Here is a 21,090-nt window from a genome sequence, read left to right on the forward strand (position 1 = left end):
AGAGTACAAATATACCCACTCACAATCTGATAGCCCAGTGGACTATGCATAATAAAAATCTGCGAGGAGCTGCTTCAGTGCGAATGTAGATGGAATGTCATGTTTCATCCCACACTTTATTTTCGCATGCAGATAAACTCACCATTTTCACTGTGTTGGCAAACTTTCATGTACTAGCTTGACAATAAAAAAATGTCGCCATAACTAAAACTTCAATGAACTATTGTTGCATAAATGATGCTTTGAAGGTGATTCCGATTTTACATCAGTAAAAATAACAAATCGCAACTTTAAAATATTTTTTTGCTACCTTGTGTCAGGATGACATTATTTATTTTTGCTAAAATAAGTAAGGATGTACAAGAGCATCTCCAGTTGACATTCAAATATGTTATGTTATACTGAAGCTAAACTATACACACTCAGCATCTTCAGTCCCAGCTTTTGAAGTAGATATCGATCTTGCTACTGAAGTGTTCTAGCTGATGCTAAACACGGGAAAACTGGTCTTTTTCTATTGTTGCTTCACTTTATATTTACATTGGTCCAGTGGCCAATTCACCCCAGCGTTCTGCCATTTGGATCAAGTTACAGGCCACAGCTAAGCCCCACGCCCATGTCTCTGGCACCTATAAACACCACAACTTATGAGAGTTCTTCCGAGTGATTTCAAACATGTTATTTTATTGTCTATGAATGACTTCATCTGTTATTATTGCCCAATGGTATATGTTAGTTTAGTGTAGAGATACAGTGTGGAAACAGGCCCTTCGGCCCACCGAGTCAACACCGACCAGTGATCACCCCGTTCGTACAATTTACTAGGGGCAATTCAACAAAGCAAAACCTGTGCATCTTTGGAGTGTGGGCGGAAACTGGAGCACTCGGCAAAACCCCGCATGGTCACAGGGAAAACATACAAAGTCCATAGCACTTTGATCAATGAACTGTTGATATTGCTTGTTACAGTATTTTATTTAACACTGACAATGGAATTTGGTCACCTTACATGTGAAAATTAATTTTGTATTCTGATGTTTGTACATTCCCTTGGCTTGCAGGGGACAGCCTAGGATATTGTGGTGATCCAGGGATCCCAGCACATGGCATTCGGCTTGGCAAAGACTTTCAAGTGAAGAACATGGTCCGATTCACCTGTGAAGCTGGCTATGCACTAAGGGGATCTTCAGATCGTATTTGTCAGCCCGATGGCACCTGGAGTGGTAGCCAACCTGAGTGTCAAGGTACCTAATTCACTGGGCATTAGAACAAACCAGCTGGGGGGGCAAGATCATTCCACTGTACTTGTGATATATCAGAATAAGTGGCCTAAGTGGTCAATTAATGAACAAACACTAAACACTATATCATTTAGAATTCATGGTTGTTCTCTGCAAAGGTACCAATTTACATGAAACTTAATTTTAGTTGATGGTATTGAATATTTAGAAATTTAACTCTTTGAGTATATACCAAAATAGCTCATATGCCTTTTTGATTTTGAATATACTTTAATAACACTGTGGCAAAACTGCATCAAGCTTTCTAAATTTGCTCAGCTATTTTGCATTGTATTCCATTTCAATAAGATGTAAAGTTTTACAAGAATACCTTGGGTTTGAGTAATTTTATTGTCAGATTAATTCCACTATCGTTGTTGTGAGGCTCATGACGGATTGGTTAAAAAACATTGGTGAAATATATTGTTTTAAAAGGAGAACGACTAAAGATATGGTGGAAAGGAAAGATTAATCAGATCATCAGTATGAAATATTTTTAAGATGGATTGACTAAAACTATAAAACTATAGCTGCAATGGGACTGATTGTAGTATGGTTAAATCACAATTTACGATCGCATGGCAGAAAGTGACTGATTAAGGGGATGGCAAAAGTGAGGCTGATATGAATGTGATTTTCACTATGATGAATTAATATAAATCCTAGTCCTGTAATCTAGACATTAATTGTCGATCACATTACTCGTTTCATTGGAGGAGTTAAATTGGAAAATAGCTTGCAGTCGCTTTGATGCTAAGTTTGATGAATGTGTTCAATTTCAATCCATGTAGGTTTAAATTATGAAATATAATGGACAGTAGAAATCACCTGAACCTAAATAGATCATTTCAGAATTGGTAGAGATGATGTTATTGAATAAGTACTTTAGATTGCATACCTTACTGTTTCTCGCTTTATCACATAATCCAAGAAATCCATTATTTCTTCATCTTAGTGCAAGAATACATGAAAGCATTATTATTAATATAGGAAGAGCCTTTGCAACACCTTTCTGGGTTGGTTTCCAATACATTGTAACCAAATGTAGGTTGAGCAACATTAAAAAAATGGAATTGATAAATTGACTCTCTTTGTTAATGAAATTGAAGTAATATATACTATATCTTTGGAATTGGATACAGGATATTTGTGCTTATCTAAACAGTGTTAAGCAAAGTATGGGAATGGTGTGTGGAGATGCATTAGTATGAGTACCACAATTTCCTAGCAATTACCAGTTGGGGGGGGATATGATAAAGTAGAGGTGTAATGGGAAGTAGAAGAGCAGGATATGAAAGTCTCCCAGTAAAAAAGCCAAACAGTACAAGGAACGATAAAAGGTCCAGACCAAATAAGAATGGTAGATCCCCTTTCCCGAGGTACATGTTAAGAGGTGGAGCCTTTGGAGAGGGTTCAGAGGAGATTTACCAGAATGTTGTCTGGGTTAGAGGATTTCAGCTACAGGGAGAGGGTGCATAGACTTGGATTGTCTTCTCTGAAACATCAGAGGTTGAGGGGAGACTTGATAGTAGTGTGTAAAATTATGAGAAGTGTTGATACGGTAAACAGCAGAATTTTTTCCCAGGGTGGAAATGTCCAATACTAGAGGGCATAGCTATAACCTGAGAGGGGGAAAGTTTAATGGAGATGTATAGGGGAAGTTTATTACACAGAGAATAGCGGGGGCGTGGAACGCCTTCTGGTGGTGGTGGAGGCAGCTACCAGAGTGGCTTTTAGATAGGGGCAGGGAGGTGCAGGGAATAGAGGGATCATGTCCAGGCAGATGAGATCAGTTTAATTTGGCATCATGTTCAGCACGTACATTATGGGCTGAAGGGCCATTCCTGTGCTGTACTGTTCTGTGCTCTAGCTTTAGCCCAACTCGTCCATGTTGACCAAGATGCCAGACTATGAATGTTCCTTTTGTGCTTATCTTCGAGGTGGTAGATGATTTGATTTGAGAGGTGCAGTCAAAGAAAACTTTATGTGTTTCGTCATTGCATCTTATTGACAATGGACAACGTCTTTACTGTCTGTCAGTGTGGAAGTATTGTGGCATTTAGTCCGTTGCATGAGTTGTCAGGCAGTGGACCACACTTCTTGGATGGCTTTGTTCTTCCAAAATTGTGGCACTGAGATAGTGAATTATCCCTCACACCTATTGTTGGTGTTCTTAAGTTGTTAGGAGTTTCTCGGGAGTCAGGAGATGGATCATTGCAGAACATATAGCATTCAACGTTTTCTTGTAACTAGTTCACAGGTGATCCATACCATTTTCAGATCCTTGGGAGGGGGATTGATTGTATTGCTACCAATTAATATCAGGATAGATGACTGGGATTTTCTCTTGTGGGAGATGATCCTTGTGTGACACTGGTGTACTGTGAATGTTATTTGCAATAATTTATGTGTTGCTCAGGTGCTGCATCTGTGTATGGACCACCTCATTATCTGAGGAATTGAGAATAGAGCTGAATAATATACAGCAGACTCTTTCATACCTGACACAAGGACAGGTGCAAGGAACTTAATGAAGGCAGTGAATTTTGGTTGGACCACTGACACCAAGAATAAAATTGAAAAAATGTGAATTGCAACTTACTCTGACATAGAATATAATAAGATAAGAAGCCAACTTTGTTTCTTGATATAATGTGGATTCCTGCAAGGAAGCTGAGTTCAATCATTTTATCAGAAGTTATGTACTGTCATAAGAATCACCAGTGTTGAATCATTCATACTGTTAGGTCTGAGTTATTGTCAGGACAGTCTCGCTGAGAATTCCCAGTTGGAAAGTCAGCCCTCAGATCCTGCACCGTCAGATGTGACACTGCATCTCAAACCACAGAGAGGAAGAAAAATTCTGCAGACACTGAAAAACTGAAACAGATACAAAAGATAAATACCTCAGCATTTTAAACAGCTCAGCATTTTAAATCAGGATGTCTTTGGATCGCAAGTTAATATCAGAACTGAAAAGTCAAGTCCATAGTTGGTACATATGTGAACGGTAAGTGTACGCAGCTCACCATTGGGAGAAATTCATGATCTATTAACTTAGCTTCTATCACCACGGATGCCTCTTGACCTTTTGAATATATTCCACACTTGTTTTCTTGGTAATTTTTATTTCTAAAGAACAGTAACAGAACTTACAATAACAACTTGCCCTTTCAACCTGGGAGCCAGGGTAAATAGCAAGATTAAACGAGAACTTACCAGTTCGAAGTTTGATCGTTATTTTATGAGGAGTACGTTGAGGGAATACATGAAGATTCCCGCCAAGACACATGCATGTCATTCTTCAAAGCAGCGGTGTGAAATCACAGATAACAGTAATGACTGATCATAGTAAGATTAGAGAAGAAGATACCAGTTGAGTATATGATCAAGGGTGGGAGCGGAGGGCACGTATTCCCTCAACGTACTCCTCATAAAATAACGATCAAACTTCGAACTAGTAAGTTCTCGTTTAATCTTACTATTTTACTTCGGAGTCACGTGAGTGACTACGTGAAGATTTCAAAGCTCTTGTGATTTCATGCCGTGGAAACGAGTCCATGCATCACATCTGCCTTAATTGACTAAGGGAGGAATTGTGTTAACATGTTTAAACATGAATCCGACGTTGAAATCCATGATAAAGTTATTAACAACAAATTATAGCCCCAATTTCATGGGGTGAATCATATTACAGAACTTAAAATTGATTCTGCAAAAGTTCCAGGTTTAACCACTGGTTTATGGTAGAATTGTTGGAACGTTTTTTCCCTTGACCATCCTGCTGTCTCCAGGATTTGGTCCATTGGTACGTCCAACTCCATAGCTGCCAATGTAGCTGCAGCCCTGGTGGAATGAGATTTGAATATGTTAGTATCCACTCCAGCTGTTGTTAAAACCCGTTTCAGCCACCTGGAAATAGTTTGAACCGACACTTTTTCGTGGGGTTGCTTGTGGCTGATAGGTAATGCCATCTCATAGCCTCTGATGTTTTTGGTGTTCTCCATATATAACAATGAATGTCTTATTATACAGAGATGATCATCTATAGGGTAAGTCCTAGATTCTATTTTGAGGCCTGATGGTCCCGGTCTGTTCTGTTTGACTAATTCGTGAACATGAAAAGTTATATTTCTTGTTGAAGAAGTCATATTGTCCAGCCTTAACTTATGTAAAGACTGTACCCTTTGTGCTGTGACCAAAGCCATCAGCATGACTGTTTTATGCATCAGTTTTTGCAGGGACAGAGCTGTTGTTGGAGACTAATTCCTTAGCAACGTTAGGACAATACTCACATCCCATATTTGAGAGTACCTGGTTCTTGGGGATTGATATTAAAAAATTCCCCTCATAAGTTTGGTTACCAGGGGGTGAGTCCCAACAGAATGACGCTTTAATCCTCGCCATAGATATGCTGAAAGAGCACTTCTGGCGCAGTTAATGGCACTGTAACTGAGCCCCTCATCATAATGGAGGCCTGCCAGGAATTCCAGAGCAGACCTTTTGTTTGTCGTACAGTAGTGATGTTGTTCCTAGAACAATATTTCCCACTTCCTGATGTGGACCCGATATACTTTCGTCGTGGACTGCCTGTATATGTATTTATATGTATTTTGCGTAATACCCAACTGATGAGGCAGAAAGGAGGGAATGCATAAAAGAAAGAACAATTCCCCCCCCCCCCCCCCCCCCCCCCCAATGCAGCGAGAAGGCATCCATCGCTGATGCCCCAGTCTTATTCCCAAGAAATACAGATAGGCAACTGGTGATTAAGCCGAGATGCAATAGATCAATCTCTGGTGTTTCATATCATGCTACAATATCAGCAAACACTTTGCGGTCCAACATCCATTCGATGTTTGTAATGCATTTGCGTGACCTGGTGTCTGCCACTAAATTTGAGGTTACCTGGTAGGTAACTAGCTGATATTCAAATGTTTTTCTGAATACACCATTGCCAAATTGTGTTAGCCGGATTATCACATGATACCGATTAGATTCCACCCATGTAGTTAGTATATGTCACCATGGTGGTGTTATCAATCTGTAGTCTAACATGCAGGTGATGCATTTCTGAACAGTATGATTTTAGTCCATAGAACGCACCCAACATTTCCAAGTAGTTTATGACATGTATCTGAAGCAATGATGCTTCTTGTGCATCCCATCTATATCCACAACTAGAGATGGGGTTAGTAACACGCCAACCATGAACACTGGCATCAGTTTGTAGCACCACTCAATGGTTGCTGACAATGATAGGGTTTGAACAATGCCCAATATTTCCCCTATCATTATAATTCCGTGATTGCTTAGATTGGTAGCCTCATTGGTCTCTACACATGACCAGTATTGATTTTAAGTGCTTATACCTTAATCCTTGTAATTATTGGTAATACAAAGGTCAAACAGTGTGGCTGGAAAGGCCACAGTATTGCCAATTACCCTTGCTACCAGTCGAATAGGTGGCTTACTGATGTCAATGAGGTTGTTGGCTTCAGTTAAGTCTGTGCCTTCCTTTGATAAGTTACCCACATGTAGACTAAGTCAAAGGTGAACCCCAAGTAGTCCTTAGTGGTGGAAGGTGTTAGCTTAGAATTAATAACGTCTATAATCCTTCCGCATAGGCACCGTATAGTAAGTATCTTTTAATGGATGCAATTCATAAAGTAGCCTATGGAATCAATTGTTTGGCAGTAACAAAGGTTTTCAATTTCGAATGAATTTACTGCACAATGTATTCAGGTTTGTCAGACCTGAATGATTGGTAACCACATCTTTTTGTTTTTCGTAAAGATATTGACACGAATTCCAAAGAGTCGTGTTGGGATTTCCCCATGATTCCCTAGCATCTAGCCTCTCCAGTTCAGCATGTGCTTCCAGTTTTTCTTATCGTGAATGCACGAACATTCAGTTCGGTACATGCTGAACTGGGAAATCTTTTGCACAAATTCAATTGTATATCCCTGAACACTAGGTAGAAAATAAGTGTTAGTAGTTATTGCACTCCATGCCTCCCAAGAAAATGTAATCTACACACCAATTTGTGTTATTTACACCTCCTGTTTTTTGGAAGAGACCAGACCCCCCTACCTCCATGGTGACCAGTGGAAAGTTTGTTTTCTTCCTTGCAGTCGCCGTAGAGGTTGTGTCGTCGGTTTTTGGATTTGGGGTTGCACGTCTTCCAGGAAGGCCGGTCTGGCCAGGCCTAAAAGACCTCTATCCTGTAGCCCGGCCTTTGAGCTTTCACCAGCTTCTGTGTGTCTTCCTGCTGGTGGGTGTGTGGAGGTGCTGTTGTCGTGTGTAGGCGATCCTGCCTGTTGCCGCCTTTATGAGCCCCAGGGTATTGGCCTCCTTATTGAGCTCTTTTACCTGTTTTGACAGGTTGCCCCCAAGTAGTAATATTGGTGGTTTAATCCCTCCAGGTCTGCACAGCTCTGCAAACTTAGGGTTTCAAGCTGGGTGGATGGCGTTCTCCTGAGACTATTAATCTCATACTATGTATTGCAGAATAATGCCACAGCGTCTTAGCTAAACATCCTGCCTTCTGACTCCCGTTCCAGTCTTCCTGCACCCCCAGCACACTTGTAGTTTTGTTCGTCAAACCCCTCTTCAGAATCAGCCCAGAATTGACCCCCCCAGTACTCCCCTCTGACGAGGGAGATGCACTGTGCAGCCCTACGTAAGGTGCTGCTGTGGGTGTTTTTTATATCCCCACTGTGACTAGACTCCATCTCCCGGAGTCTGTCATGTTGGAGCTTTTGCTCCATAAGCCGCTCCAACCGGCTCCAGCGCTCACAGTCGCCGGCCGCTCGCAGCTGCTCAAAGTCACACTCATCAGTCAACGACTCTTTTGGTTTTCTTCTTGCCTTCCCACCCAGACGCAGTGTTTAATCTGGGCGGTGCGGGGGCGAAGTCGGGCACAGCAGTTCCCTTACGGGTGATTCCTGTGCTGCCGGCCGCTGCTGTCGTCCGCAACTCCGCGGTTTTCCTCAGCCAGCTTTGTCGCAGCTCTGGTCGACTTCTTTGCCTTGTGCATGTTTCCCCACCTGTAGAACAATATGGGAACAATAAAGACCGCAGTATCACTTACCTGCAGGTCCAGGCTTAAAACGTGCCGTTATGGGGGAACGTCCTTCCACCCCTCCTCCTACCGTTTTGACTTGTCAAAGCCAACGGCTCCGTTTTGTATAGTCTCCCGCCCAGCCATGGTGTTTAATCTGGCCGGTGCGGGAGCGAAGTCGGGCACAGCTGTTCTCTTATGGGTGATACCTGTGCCGCCTGCCGTTGTTTGCACAGCTCTCCATGTTTCCCCCACCTGTGAAACAGTATGGGGAGAATAAAGACCACAGTTTCACTTACCTGCAGGTCCAGGTTTAAACTGTCGCTACGGGGTAACGTCGTTCCACCCCGCATCCTGCCGTTTCGACTTGTCAAAGTCGACGGCCTCATTCTGAATAGTCTCCAGCCCGGCCGTGGTGTTCTGGCCGGCGCGGGACCAAAAGTCGGCACAGCTGATCCCACTTAAGGGGCTTGTGCTTTCAGCTGTTGCTGGCTCCCCCAACTTTGCGGTCCACCCCAGCCAGCTTCACTCGCAGCACTTGTGGACACTATTTTTTCCAGCTTCTCCCCCCCCCCGTGTAAAACAGCGCGGGGAACAAAAAACTCCCGCAGAGTAAATCACTTACCTGCATGTCGTGGTTTCAAACTTACCACTGCGGGGGAACGCTCCACCCCGCCTGTCGTTTCACAAGCGTGAAAGCGATATGACATGCATGCGTCCTGGCGGGGTTCTTCACGTAGTCACTCACATGACTCCAAAGTAAAATTCCACCCAGGCTGCTGTAATTAAAGTTCCCTACTATGGCAGAGTTTTTCCAATTCAAATTATATTCCTATGTCCCAAACTAACTGTGTTCTTTGTGATAAAATCTTGCATAACTTGGCAGCCTGCTAATCGCCTCACTCAGAGAACCCATCGGTCTAGCTGGAATTGGTAGACAGAAATTAACGTGCTTCCAGTTTTGTAAAGTTATGGCTGATTGTTGAATCTATGGACATTTCATAATCACCTTGAATGCATTCATTTATTTATCGTATATTTGTCTGAATACAATACAAAGCATGCTTGACAAAGATTAACAATATTCACACTGTCTTGTCAAGATGGTGCTGCTGATGGCAGAAAGCAATGAACATTTAAATAACTCCGGAAGTTATAAATTAATGTAAAGTTTGTGTTCAACTTAAATGAACTTATGAATCAAAATGGAGAACATATAAAATGTACTAAATGTATGGTGGTTTAATTATATTCACCAAAAGAGGGTCCAGTGGAAGTTTATGAGAACGATCCCAAGAATGTTCGATGGCACTGGTCCTGTAGTCACTGGATTTTAAAAGGATGAGGGACACCTCATTGAAAGTTAACGAATAGTGAAAGGCCTGGATAGAGTGAATGTGGAGAGGATGTTTTGACTAGTGGGAGAGTCTAGAACCAGTGGCTTTAGCCACATAACAAAAGGACATACCTTTAGAAAGCAGGTGAGAAGGTATTTATTTTGTCGGAGGATGGTGAGTCTGTGGAATTCATTGCCACAGACGGCTGTGGAAGCCAAGATAATGGATATTTTTAAGGTAGAGATTGACAGATTCTTGATTGGTAAGGGTGTCAGGGGTTATGGGGCGAAGGCAGGAGAATGGGTTTGAAGGGGAAAGATAGATCAGCCATGATGGAATGGCGAAGTAGACATGATGGGCCAAATTTCCCCCCAGGGAAGAATAATGTTTTATCGTATCGAATAAATTTGACTTTGACTTCGTATCGTATCGTTTTTCTTTATTCTGCTCATAGAACTTCTGAACTTATGAACGAAGAAAATTAATTAATCAATTGAGGAGTAGTTAAATGTCAATACATTGTTTTTACTAAAATGTATCTACACACATCACTTCACAAGCTTATGACTTTGGTACCAGTGCAGTTAGCATGGTCAGCTCGACATAGACTACAAGACCTACACCAAACCCAAACCAATTAGGAACAGACGAGGGCATTTGATCCAATTTGTGATCCCAGCTACAAAGACAGATGTGTACAGCAATTTGTTCTTCCCCCGCACAATTAAAGCATGGACTAATCTCCACCCAACTATAGTTACCCAACCAGATGCAACTAAATTTAAAGTAGCTCTTTCTTCCCAATAACCCTTTCTGGCTTAAGCCCTCCCTTCACCACCTCCAGTTTAAATTCCATTTGGATATTTTGGAGGAACAAGAAACCAAGAACCAAGCACTATCCCTTCCATATTCTCATTCAAGTCACAAATTAAATTCACAAAAGTAGAGCTGAATCCCTTGTAACATTTATCTGCAGTTCAAGCCATGTTGAGAATTGAAATCACATGGCTGAGCAGTATAATTAGCTCCATTTCTATGGGCAGACTGCACACAATGGGCCATATCCCTGCCATAGATTTCTGTGATTCTCAGATTGTCAGAACAAAATACAATACGATATGATATGATACAATAGAACTTTATTTATCCCAGGAAGGAGACTGACTTAGACAAATGTCACCTTTTAATAATGCTTTAACAAAATCCTAGAGCACCTACCACCAACATTGTTAGATCGCAGCAACACTTTCCTTGGCTATAAGGTGATATTGATTAACCATTTATATGAATGACCATTTAAAATTCATGAAAATAAAAAAAAGCTGACTATGTTAGAAATCTGAAATAAGATATAAAACACTGAAAACTCAGATCGTAAATGACAGAAGATTTCAAAGATCCACAACTGTTCCCACCAATTGCAAGCTGACAATAATGTAATGACTATTAAATCTTTAATTGATTTTTTTAATGGTTACCCAAGTTTCAATATTCAATCATTAGCGCATTGAAGCAGAAGTAAGAATAAGTACATATCATCCCATCCTTCCCTCCTATTGCATTCAGTAAGAGTTTAATTGGTTTTCAGCACCAATTCTATTTTTTGACCCATTCCATGAATCCCTTTTGAGTCTAAAACCCACTGAATTTAGCGTTGAATATGGTCATTAAGCATTGACAGTCCTTTGGGCTGGAAAATTCCAAAGATTCATAATGTTCTGAATAACAAAGGTACTGCTCACTTCGTGTCTATGTGACCAACACCTTATTCTGAGCTAATTATCCCGAGTTCTAGACTCTGATGCTGAATGAAGCAGTTTCTGAGTATCCAACCTGTCAAACCGCCAAGAATTTTAAATATGCAAAACATGTATTCCAATTGAGAAATTGGAAAATAATTTTAACAAAATGTTTTTTTTTTAATCATTACAGTGGATTGATTATCTGCTCCACTGCAGTTATATACAATGTACCTCCCCTAAGCCATGTGCAGCTGGTTGTCTAACCTGAGGGACCATGTTTAACTGCACAATCTACAAATATCTATCATGTAATCTCATTAGTATTATGTCGGAAAGTTGAATAGTTTAATATTTATTTGAGGACCGCAGTAGTTGGGAGATCTAGGAGTAATTGGGACACCAAAATTGGAGGAGTTGCAGACAGTGAGAGGGCTGTCAGAATATACAGAAGGATACAGCTCAGCTGCAGAAATGGACAGGGATATGGCAGATGGAGTTTAACCTGAGAAGTGTGAGGTGTTGCACTTTGGGAGGTTGAATGTAAGGGGAGAGTATGCAGTTAATGACAAGATCCTTAACAGCATCGATGTGCAGAGGGATCTTGGAGTCCAAGTTCATAGCTTACTGAAGGTGGCAGCACAATAGACAATAGACAATAGGTGCAGGAGTAGGCCATTCGGCCCTTCAAGCCAACACCGCCATTCACTGTGATCATGGCTGATCATCCACATTTAATACCCTGTTCCTGCTTTCTCACCATATCCCCTGACTCCGCTATCTTTAAGAGCTCTATCTAACTCTCTCTTGAAAGCAGATATGCACAGATATCTACACATAAATAGTAGATACGGTAAAGAAGGAATAGGGTATGCTTCCCTTAATTGCTTGTGGCAGTGAGTATAAGAGTCATGATGAAGCTCAACTGGACATTGTTCATCTAGGCATTATGTTTGGCACAAATGTTTGTGGGCCAAAGGGCCCGTTCTGTGCTGTACTGCTCTATGTGAAATATTACAGCCCAAAGTACAAACCTTCAATGGTTGGACAATCTTGGAAACCAACATTAAAATAGTGCATAATACTGCTCTAATGTGGAGATTTAAAATGTTTTCCAAATCTGCATGCTGCATAGGTTTTGTTTAGGCTTGAGATCTATAACAATCTGGAGGTGCTTTAATCATGATACAGTGCCCTCTGCACATCAAAGTTCCCATCTGAGTGAGCAAGATGTCTAAATATTAATCACAGCCATAGTTGTTGAAATAGCAGGCTAGCGCGGCATCTGTATGTCTTCAAATATCTAGATCAGAAGAAATGCAGTAAGGCTGAAATTCTTATGCAACAAACCTTTGAAAATGACCAGTTGTAATTCCAGCAGTATTTCCTAATAGGTAGAATGCTTAAAACTACAAGTTGGATAACAAGAGTGTCATTCAGGAGGACTAATAACTGCCACAGAGCAGTAATGGTGGATTATGGGAAACAGGACGAGATGAAGACCAATTGGCCCCATGAACCTGCTTCATCATTCATTAAGATCATAGCTGAGCCACTCTAGGCCTCAACGCTACTTTTCTGTTCTCTCCCCATATCCCTTAATGCCTTTGCAGTTTAAATGCCATAAATGTTGTTTCAAAGAGTTTGTCTCCACAACTCTCTAAGATATAGAATCCCAAAAGTTCATAATCCTCTTCATGAAGAGCCTCATCCTTATCTCCACCTGCAATGGGCAAACCATTCTTCTGAAACTTTGCCCCCTATGTGTTGATACCCCATCCAGGCAGAATCGTTCTGACTGCAGGTATTCCAAAAGAATGAGAAAAGGCAGTATTTTAGAGAGTAGCAGGTATGTTGACATTGATGTTAAAACTTTGAACACATTCACAGTTACAGTATACAGTGCGTGTTCACAGAGAGGTACTGTATGTAGTGAGGCACAGAGTAAGTTAGTAGTTGGATTTCATTCATCCAAGCAACTCAGTGGCAATATTTTAGGATTGATTTAGCAAGCATTCTGTTATAGCAACACAAGATGTCATCAGTCATCTGATCAGTAATCAGTCGTTTCAGTTGCTCTTCCACAGCCAACAATTAACCAATGTGGGCTCTATCTTTCCTTGATCATCCAAGCTGGCCTTGATTTGTTCTTTTCATACCTTTCGTTCTTTTCTTATATGTACCACCTCATACCACCAGTTTCCCTCTCCCCTTACTCTCAGTCTGAAAAAAGGTCTCGAACTATTCCACTGTCTTATTTCATGAGAAATGCTCAGGTTGGAAACAAGAAACGCATAATGCAGCAAGTGTTTTGACTCTAAATTATTTAAAATACTCGATAAAAGTTTCAAGGCTGCAATAAAATAGTTGGCATAGCTATAAGATGAGAAGGGGAATGGAGATGTGCGGGCAAGTTTTTATTTGCACAGAGGGTAGTGGAGCACTGGCATGTATTGCTAGGGGTGGTGGTGAAGACTGATACTATAGTTACATTTAATAAGCTTTTTTAGATAGGCACATGGATTTGCAGGGAATGGAGGGATATGGAGAATTTCCAGGCAGATGAGATCAGTTCAACTGGGCATCATATTCGCCACAACCATTGTGGGCCCAAGGGCCTGTTCCTGGGCTGTTGTGTCCGATGTTGTATGTTCTATTTTCGCATCAAACAGAAATTCCATGGTCATTTCAAATATCTTTCTCATTAATCCTTTGGACTTTGAGAATAATAGAAACAAAATTGTCAGTTTGCCTAAGAATGACAAAATTAAATATCTTGCATTCATTCTTATTGCTGTGAATCTGTGGAATTCATTTGTGGAGGCCAAGTCAATAGATGTTTTTAAGGCAGAGATGGATGGATTATTGATTAGTACAGGTGTCGGGGAGAAGGCAGGAAATGGGTTTAAGAGGGAAAGATAGATCAGCCATGATTGAATGGCAGAGTAGACCTAATGGGCCGAAAGACCTAATTCTATTCCTATCACTTATTAACGTGAACTTATGAATTATTTCTGCAATTTCCCTCCTCCCATTAACAGCTGTCTCCTGTGGAAACCCTGGAACCCCAAGCAATGCCGGGATAGTGTACAGCAACAGATTGGACTTCTCGAGCTCTATTAGCTACGCTTGTCGGGAAGGCTACTATTCAACTGGTTTGCTGACCAGACACTGTACTGTCAATGGGACCTGGACCAATGTTCCACCACAATGCATAGGTCAGTTCCTTCATCATGTCTATTTTCCATCATATCGCGGCTGGGTGACATTTTACAAATGAAACATGTTGCATTTCTAAGCACTCTTTAATTTAAGTACACTCAGGGCATGCACCAGATAAAGCCTTTGTTCCAATGCAAGCTTTCTTCTTGCATAGAACAAGATGGCAGGCTGGCCAAAATTGTTTATGCATGTGGAAAATGAAAGGTAGATTCTTAAATGATTCAGAAATCACTTGGATTAATATGTTATAATATGTAACTTGGGATAAAGAAAAATGTCTATTATTGATCAAGTGGCTCCTTTTTCACCAGTAAAAGCTCCACAGTTAAGTTTCAGTAAGCTTAATTGTACCCTTTCCTGGAAATCAAAAATGTTGCCTTACTCATTTTCAGTTCAATTTTGTCAAACAAGCCCTATTCAATGTGCTTGTCTCATTTATTTAATAGTAAACCTTTTCATGCTCCTTTTTCCCAATAAGTATTTATATTTATTTCTTGGAAAGCACAAAAAGCACACTTCACATTTATCATTATCGGAAAAGATTCTGATGAAAACATTGAGTATTTTCCCTTCCAATTGATTTTTCTGGGTATTCTCACCTCATGCTGATTTTTAAAAAAATATTTATCTTTATCTAACAGAGGGGAAGGTTTGTGTTAAGAAATAGATTATTGGAATATTTAATGATCTCCTTGAGATCTTTGGTCTTGTAACAACTCTGAAATTAGGCAACATGTCAACTTGTGACTTCTAGTTACAAAATGCAAGCATTCCTTAAAGACATGGATAAGACATGTTTGGAGGATGTGGACCAAAAGCAGGCAGATGGGACTAGTGGGGCTGGGACATATTGGCTGGTGTGGGCAAATTGGGTCGAAGTGCCTGTTTCCACACTGTATCACACAATAATTCTATGACATCTCTTTCTTAAGTGGCATGCCTAAGATAAAGAATTTAATGTGTAACAACGCATGTGAGGGATATTGCTATACAGTGGCTAGAGCAGTGCTACTTTACTACTTCTTAGATACAATTAAATGAGCAGACTATATTTGGAGTACTCAGCAATCTCATCTCTTACAGTGATTAATTGTGGTGATCCTGGATTGCCGGCTAATGGGATCAGACTGGGCAATGACTTCACCTACAATAGAACAGTCGTATTCCAGTGTATACCAGGTTACACTATGGATTCCTTGAGATATTCTACTCTCATATGCACCAAAGACAGAACCTGGAATGGAAGTAGGCCAGTCTGTAAACGTAAGTAAATCATTTATAATGATGAGCACAATGGATGTTTCTTGATTTATGATTCATTTTCCATGTTTTCATTAAAATCATACATTGTATATTTTGCTTCTAAACTGAACTTTCCATTTTAATTGTCTTATCTTTATCTCGCATTTTTTGCAAAGCCTTTTTTTTAATATGAGAGGGGAAAGATTTAACAGGAACTTTAGGGGTGACTTTTTGCACGCAGAAGGTGTATTGAACAAACTGTCAGAGGAAATAGTTGAGGCAATATTTAAAAGTAAAAACTGGGACAAATACAGAGCTAGGAAAGATTTAATGAATATGGGCCATATGCGGGGAAAAGGGACAAGCTTCAATGGGGCATCTTGATCGGCATTGATCAGGTTGTGCAGGAGGGCCTGTGTGATGTGATGCTGCCTATGCTGTGTGATGCTATAATATATTATTTGTTGTATGTAAACAGTTTTACCAATAACTCTAATTACAAACCAGATGAGTTCTTGATTGAGGGACTCGAGTTGAACCTCCATGGGTATTTTTCCCTGTTAAATGTTAGAGGATCCTGAATATTATCATAAATCTACTTGCTTCACTAATTCTAATTCTAATGCTAAAAAAGTGGATCACAAAAACAGAGAAGGCAGAAGAAAATGGTTAATTTGAAACAAAGCTCATTTTGTGTTTCTCAGGAGAAAAATGGTTGATGTTTCCAATTATTCCAATCTGGTGTTAGTTACTGAACACAAGAACTCATCATGTGCCAATTGAACACTGTTCAAATATGTTGATACTATGATTTAATGCCAGACTCTAACATTACGCTCATGACCACTTCAGTTTCACACTTAACTCATAGAACACTCAACATAGAAACATAGAAAATAGGTGCAGGAGTAGGCCATTCGGCACTTCGAGCCAGCACCACCATTCATAGATACATAGATACATAGAAAATAGGTGCAGGAGTAGGCCATTCGGCCCTTCGAGCCTGGACCGCCATTCAATCTGATCATGGCTGATCATCCAACTCAGTATCCCGTACCTGCCTTCTCTCCATACCCCCCTGATCCCTTTAGCCACAAGGGCAACATCTAACTCCCTCTTAAATATAGCCAATGAACTGGCCTCAACTACCCTCTGTGGCAGAGAGTTCCAAAGATTCACCACTCTCTGTGTGAAAAATGTTTTTCTCATCTCGGTCTTAAAGGATTTCCCCCTTATCCTTAAGCTGTGACCCCTTGTCCTGGACTTCCCCAACATCGGGAACAATCTTCCTGCATCTAGCCTGTCCAACCCCTTAAGAATTTTGTGAGTTTCTATAAGATCCCCCCTCAATCTCCTAAATTCTAGCGCGTATAGGCTGAGTTTATTCAGTCTTTCTTCATATGAAAGTCCTGACATCCCAGGAATCAGTCTGGTGATCCTTCTCTGCACTCCCTCTATGGCAATAATGTCCTTCCTCAGATTTGGAGACCAAAACTTTACACAATACTCCAGGTGTAGTCTAACCAAGACCCTGTACAATTGCAGTAGAACCTCCCTGCTCCTATATTCAATATGATCAAGACTGTTCATCCAGAATCAGTACCCTGTTCTTGCTTTCTCCCCACATCCCTTGATTCCGTTAGCCCTCAGAACTATATCTAACTCTCTCTTGAAAACATCCAGTGAATTGGCCTCCACTGCCTTATGTGGCAGAGAATTTCACAGATGCACAATTCTCTGGGTGAAGATGTTCTAAATGGTCTGCACCTTATTCTTAAACTGTGACCTCTGGTTCTGCACTCCCCCAACAACGGGAACATTTGTCCTGCATCTAGCCTGTCCGATCTTTTAAGAAGTTTATATGTTTCTATAAGATCCCCTCTCATCTTTCTAAATTCCAGACACAAGCGCTAAAACTGCTCTATTGTGAATAAACATGAAGTATGTGACATTTTGCAGTAATTCCATTACAGAAAAATATCCCTTTTTTAATTCTAATCAATTTAATTCTAATAAATTCTAATGGCAACATGTGTGTGGAGAGAACAAAGGAATGGGTAAATACATTCCCATTACCTCAGGTTGCTAACTTCGAAGCCGATAAATTAGGTCATATCCTCCTACTCCTTTCTCCAGAGACATGAGTTCAAATCCCATTACAGCAGCTGTGGCATTTTGAATATAGTTATAATTTTAAAATAATATTAGCGTGAGAAATGGTGAGCAGGGTGGTACAGTTTTGGTATATAATATATGTTCCTTCAGATTTTACGTTATATTTCACAAGTTACTGATATTTAAACATTTCAAATAGCCAAATTCTCAGAATAACTGTTACTGTGCTATGAGAGGTGTCTGACCGTTGCATGGATGACGTCACAATGGCGTCTCATAGACCAGAGTGTCATGGGGAGGGTCTAGGCCAAGAGACATAGAAAGAGATACAGACAGACAGAGAGTGAGTGAGAGAAACTATTGCCTTGGGGAAAGGGTTTTTTTGGTGGACCAGATCTCCCGTTGGGAAAACAGGTGAGTGGTGGAATATTGCCTTGGGGAATGGGTTGCGTTGGGGAACCGGGCCTCCCGTGGGGCTATGGGTGTGTGGTGCAATATTGCATTGGGGGACCAGGCCTTCTGTATTGTCTTGTAATAAGTAAAACCCAACCTCTTCCATCATTAGCATTTTAAAAAAATATATTTTAGTTTAGTTTAGTTTGGAGATACAGTGCAGAAACAGGTCCATCGGATCACCGAGCCGCACCAACCAGCGATCCCCACACACTTATACAATCCTACACACACAAGGGACAATTTTACATTTTACATTTATACCCAGCCAATTAGCCTACAAACCTGTAGATCTTTGGAGTGTGGGAAGAAACCGAAGATCTCGGAGAAAAACAACGCAGGTCACGGGGAGAGCGAACAAAATCTGTACAGACAAGCACCTTTAGTCGGGATCAAACCTGGTCTCTAGTACTGTGAGGTAGTAGCTCTACCACTTGGCCACTTTGTTCACAAGATTTAGATGTGACGGTTATGTTAGAACTACATAAACAAATAGTGAGACCACAGCTAGAAGACTGATTGGTCACCATGCTACAGGAAGGATGTGACAACATGCAAAAGGGTGAAATGAAGATTTAAAAGGATGTTGCCAGAGTTTCAGATGTTTTGAGGAAAAAGCCACTAGTGTGAAATAGATTTCTGCAAAACAAAACATAGTGAGATGTAGTTTGATTGAGCCAAATAAAATCACACGAAGTTGATGGAAGGGAGAAAGAACCTACCTCCCTTGGAAGAAAGATCAGTGACGAGGGGAGATGGTAGAATAATTGAAGTGTATCTAAGGAAAGTTGGTCAGTTTCTAACAATGTTGTGGCCTAGAACTCACATCCAGAAAGACATGTGGAGGCAGAGACAGTCACCACCTGAATTAGCACTCGAAGAGCTAGGCCGCACAAGTCCATGGGTTGTGAAATAAACAGTGAAATTGACCTAAATAACCTGATTATTAGCCAGCGTAGACATAATGGGCTGACTGGCTATAATGTATCTAAATACAACATTTAATTCCACTGCTTCTGAAGTATGATTCAAATTTGCACGTTCAGTTTTGTAATCACTCTTTTGCAGCTGTCCAAGTTCTGAATTTTGGAAATCCCTCCTCAGTCCTTCTCACTTCTCCTTTAGGATACTCCTAAAGCGGACCTCCGACCAACTACCTGGCTTTATTTTCCAGTTGTTTTTTATGCAGCAGTGTCAAATGTTGTTTACTAACTCTGCCATTTGAGATATATTTTACTCTGCATGGTGTATTTCTTGCCCCAAAGTAGTCATGAGAGGGTTAAGTTCATAATGCTGCTGCAAAATATAAATAGAAGTAATAAGCCTACTGTTTGATCATTGCTTTGTTATTGGCATGGAATCAGCCAACAAATGTGGCCAACTGATTGATAACCAGGATTTGGCATATTGAATTGCAATGAAATATTTTGTGTTTTTTAATTATCTTTGAGCATGTGCTGCAGCAAAATGAAATTTACATTTTAATAGATTCATTTCATCAGCGAATGCCACAGCAGATCATTTTGCCTTGAGCGATTTTATGATCAACATCTGTTGTGCTTTTTGCAGAGTCTTTTTTGTTCATTTATTGTATTGATGAGGCTGTTCCACAAGAAACCAAATAGCCCGGTGCTTTTCATTCAGCTGTAAACTTTGGTTTTCCCAGACCTACATATGTCTCATCCTCTGATTATGTGTCGCAAAGGATCAACAGAGTTTTCCCCTTTACATTGACAAGGTCTTGCTCTGGTTCCCTCCAGCGGTCTATAGAAACATAGAAACATAGACATTAGGTGCAGGAGTAGGCCATTTGGCCCTTCGAGCCTGCACCGCCATTCAATATGATCATGGCTGATCATCCAACTCAGTATCCTGTACCTGCCTTCTCTCCATACCCCCTGATCCCTTTAGCCACAAGGGCCACATCTAACTCCCTCTTAAATATAGCCAATGAACTGGGTCAACTACCTTCTGTGGCAGAGAATTCCACAGATTTACCACTCTCTGTGTGAAAAATGTTTTCCTCATCTCAGTCCTAAAAGATTTCCCCCTTATCCTTAAACTGTGACCACTTGTTCTGGACTTCCCCAACATCGGGAACAATCTTCCTGCATCTAGCCTGTCCAACCCATTAAGAATTTTGTAAGTTTCTATAAGATCCACCCTCAATCTTCTAAATTCTAGCGAGTATAAGCCGAGTCTATCCAGTCTTTCTTCATATGAAAGTCCTGACATCCCAGGAATCAGGAATATAATGCTGAGTGGTCAGTCGGTCAGGTGAATCAATAATTGAGAATATTAAATCAAACCTGAACAATTAGGTAGATAGGCTAAGGAATGAGATTCGCTCTAATGTGTATCGATTAGCAAGCTTTGAAAAATGAAATGATGTGGGCGGGACAGGTAATCATCTTGCAAGTTTTCAGTTAATGTGATTCTCTTCTAAACAAAGCTAATGATCACTCTTAATGGCATCTGACGATAAGTCAGAAGAAACCATCTAATCTAAATGTAAAATCAAAGTTTAATTTTGTGTAGTCAGAGTTCTTTGCCCTTCAGAGGAAATCAGTACATTGAGAGAATGTTCAGATTGAAGAGACTGGGATCACAGGGTAGAAGTGTGTTGTTGACACAAACGC

The 21,090-nt window shown here is 40.6% G+C and overlaps 1 protein-coding gene across 1 annotated transcript in view; it reads left to right on the top strand.

Annotated features, from left to right (window-relative positions):
* The window catches only part of csmd2 (CUB and Sushi multiple domains 2), a 577,487-nt gene that overhangs the window by 482,993 nt on the left and 73,404 nt on the right, over window positions 1-21,090 (top strand). The window contains 3 exon segments of the mRNA XM_055656152.1: window positions 1,062-1,244; window positions 14,461-14,637; window positions 15,725-15,904. Coding sequence (XP_055512127.1) covers window positions 1,062-1,244; window positions 14,461-14,637; window positions 15,725-15,904 — 540 coding nt within the window.

This window comes from Leucoraja erinacea, chromosome 26 (assembly GCF_028641065.1).
Source record: "Leucoraja erinacea ecotype New England chromosome 26, Leri_hhj_1, whole genome shotgun sequence".
Classification (NCBI taxonomy): Eukaryota; Metazoa; Chordata; class Chondrichthyes; order Rajiformes; family Rajidae; genus Leucoraja; species Leucoraja erinaceus.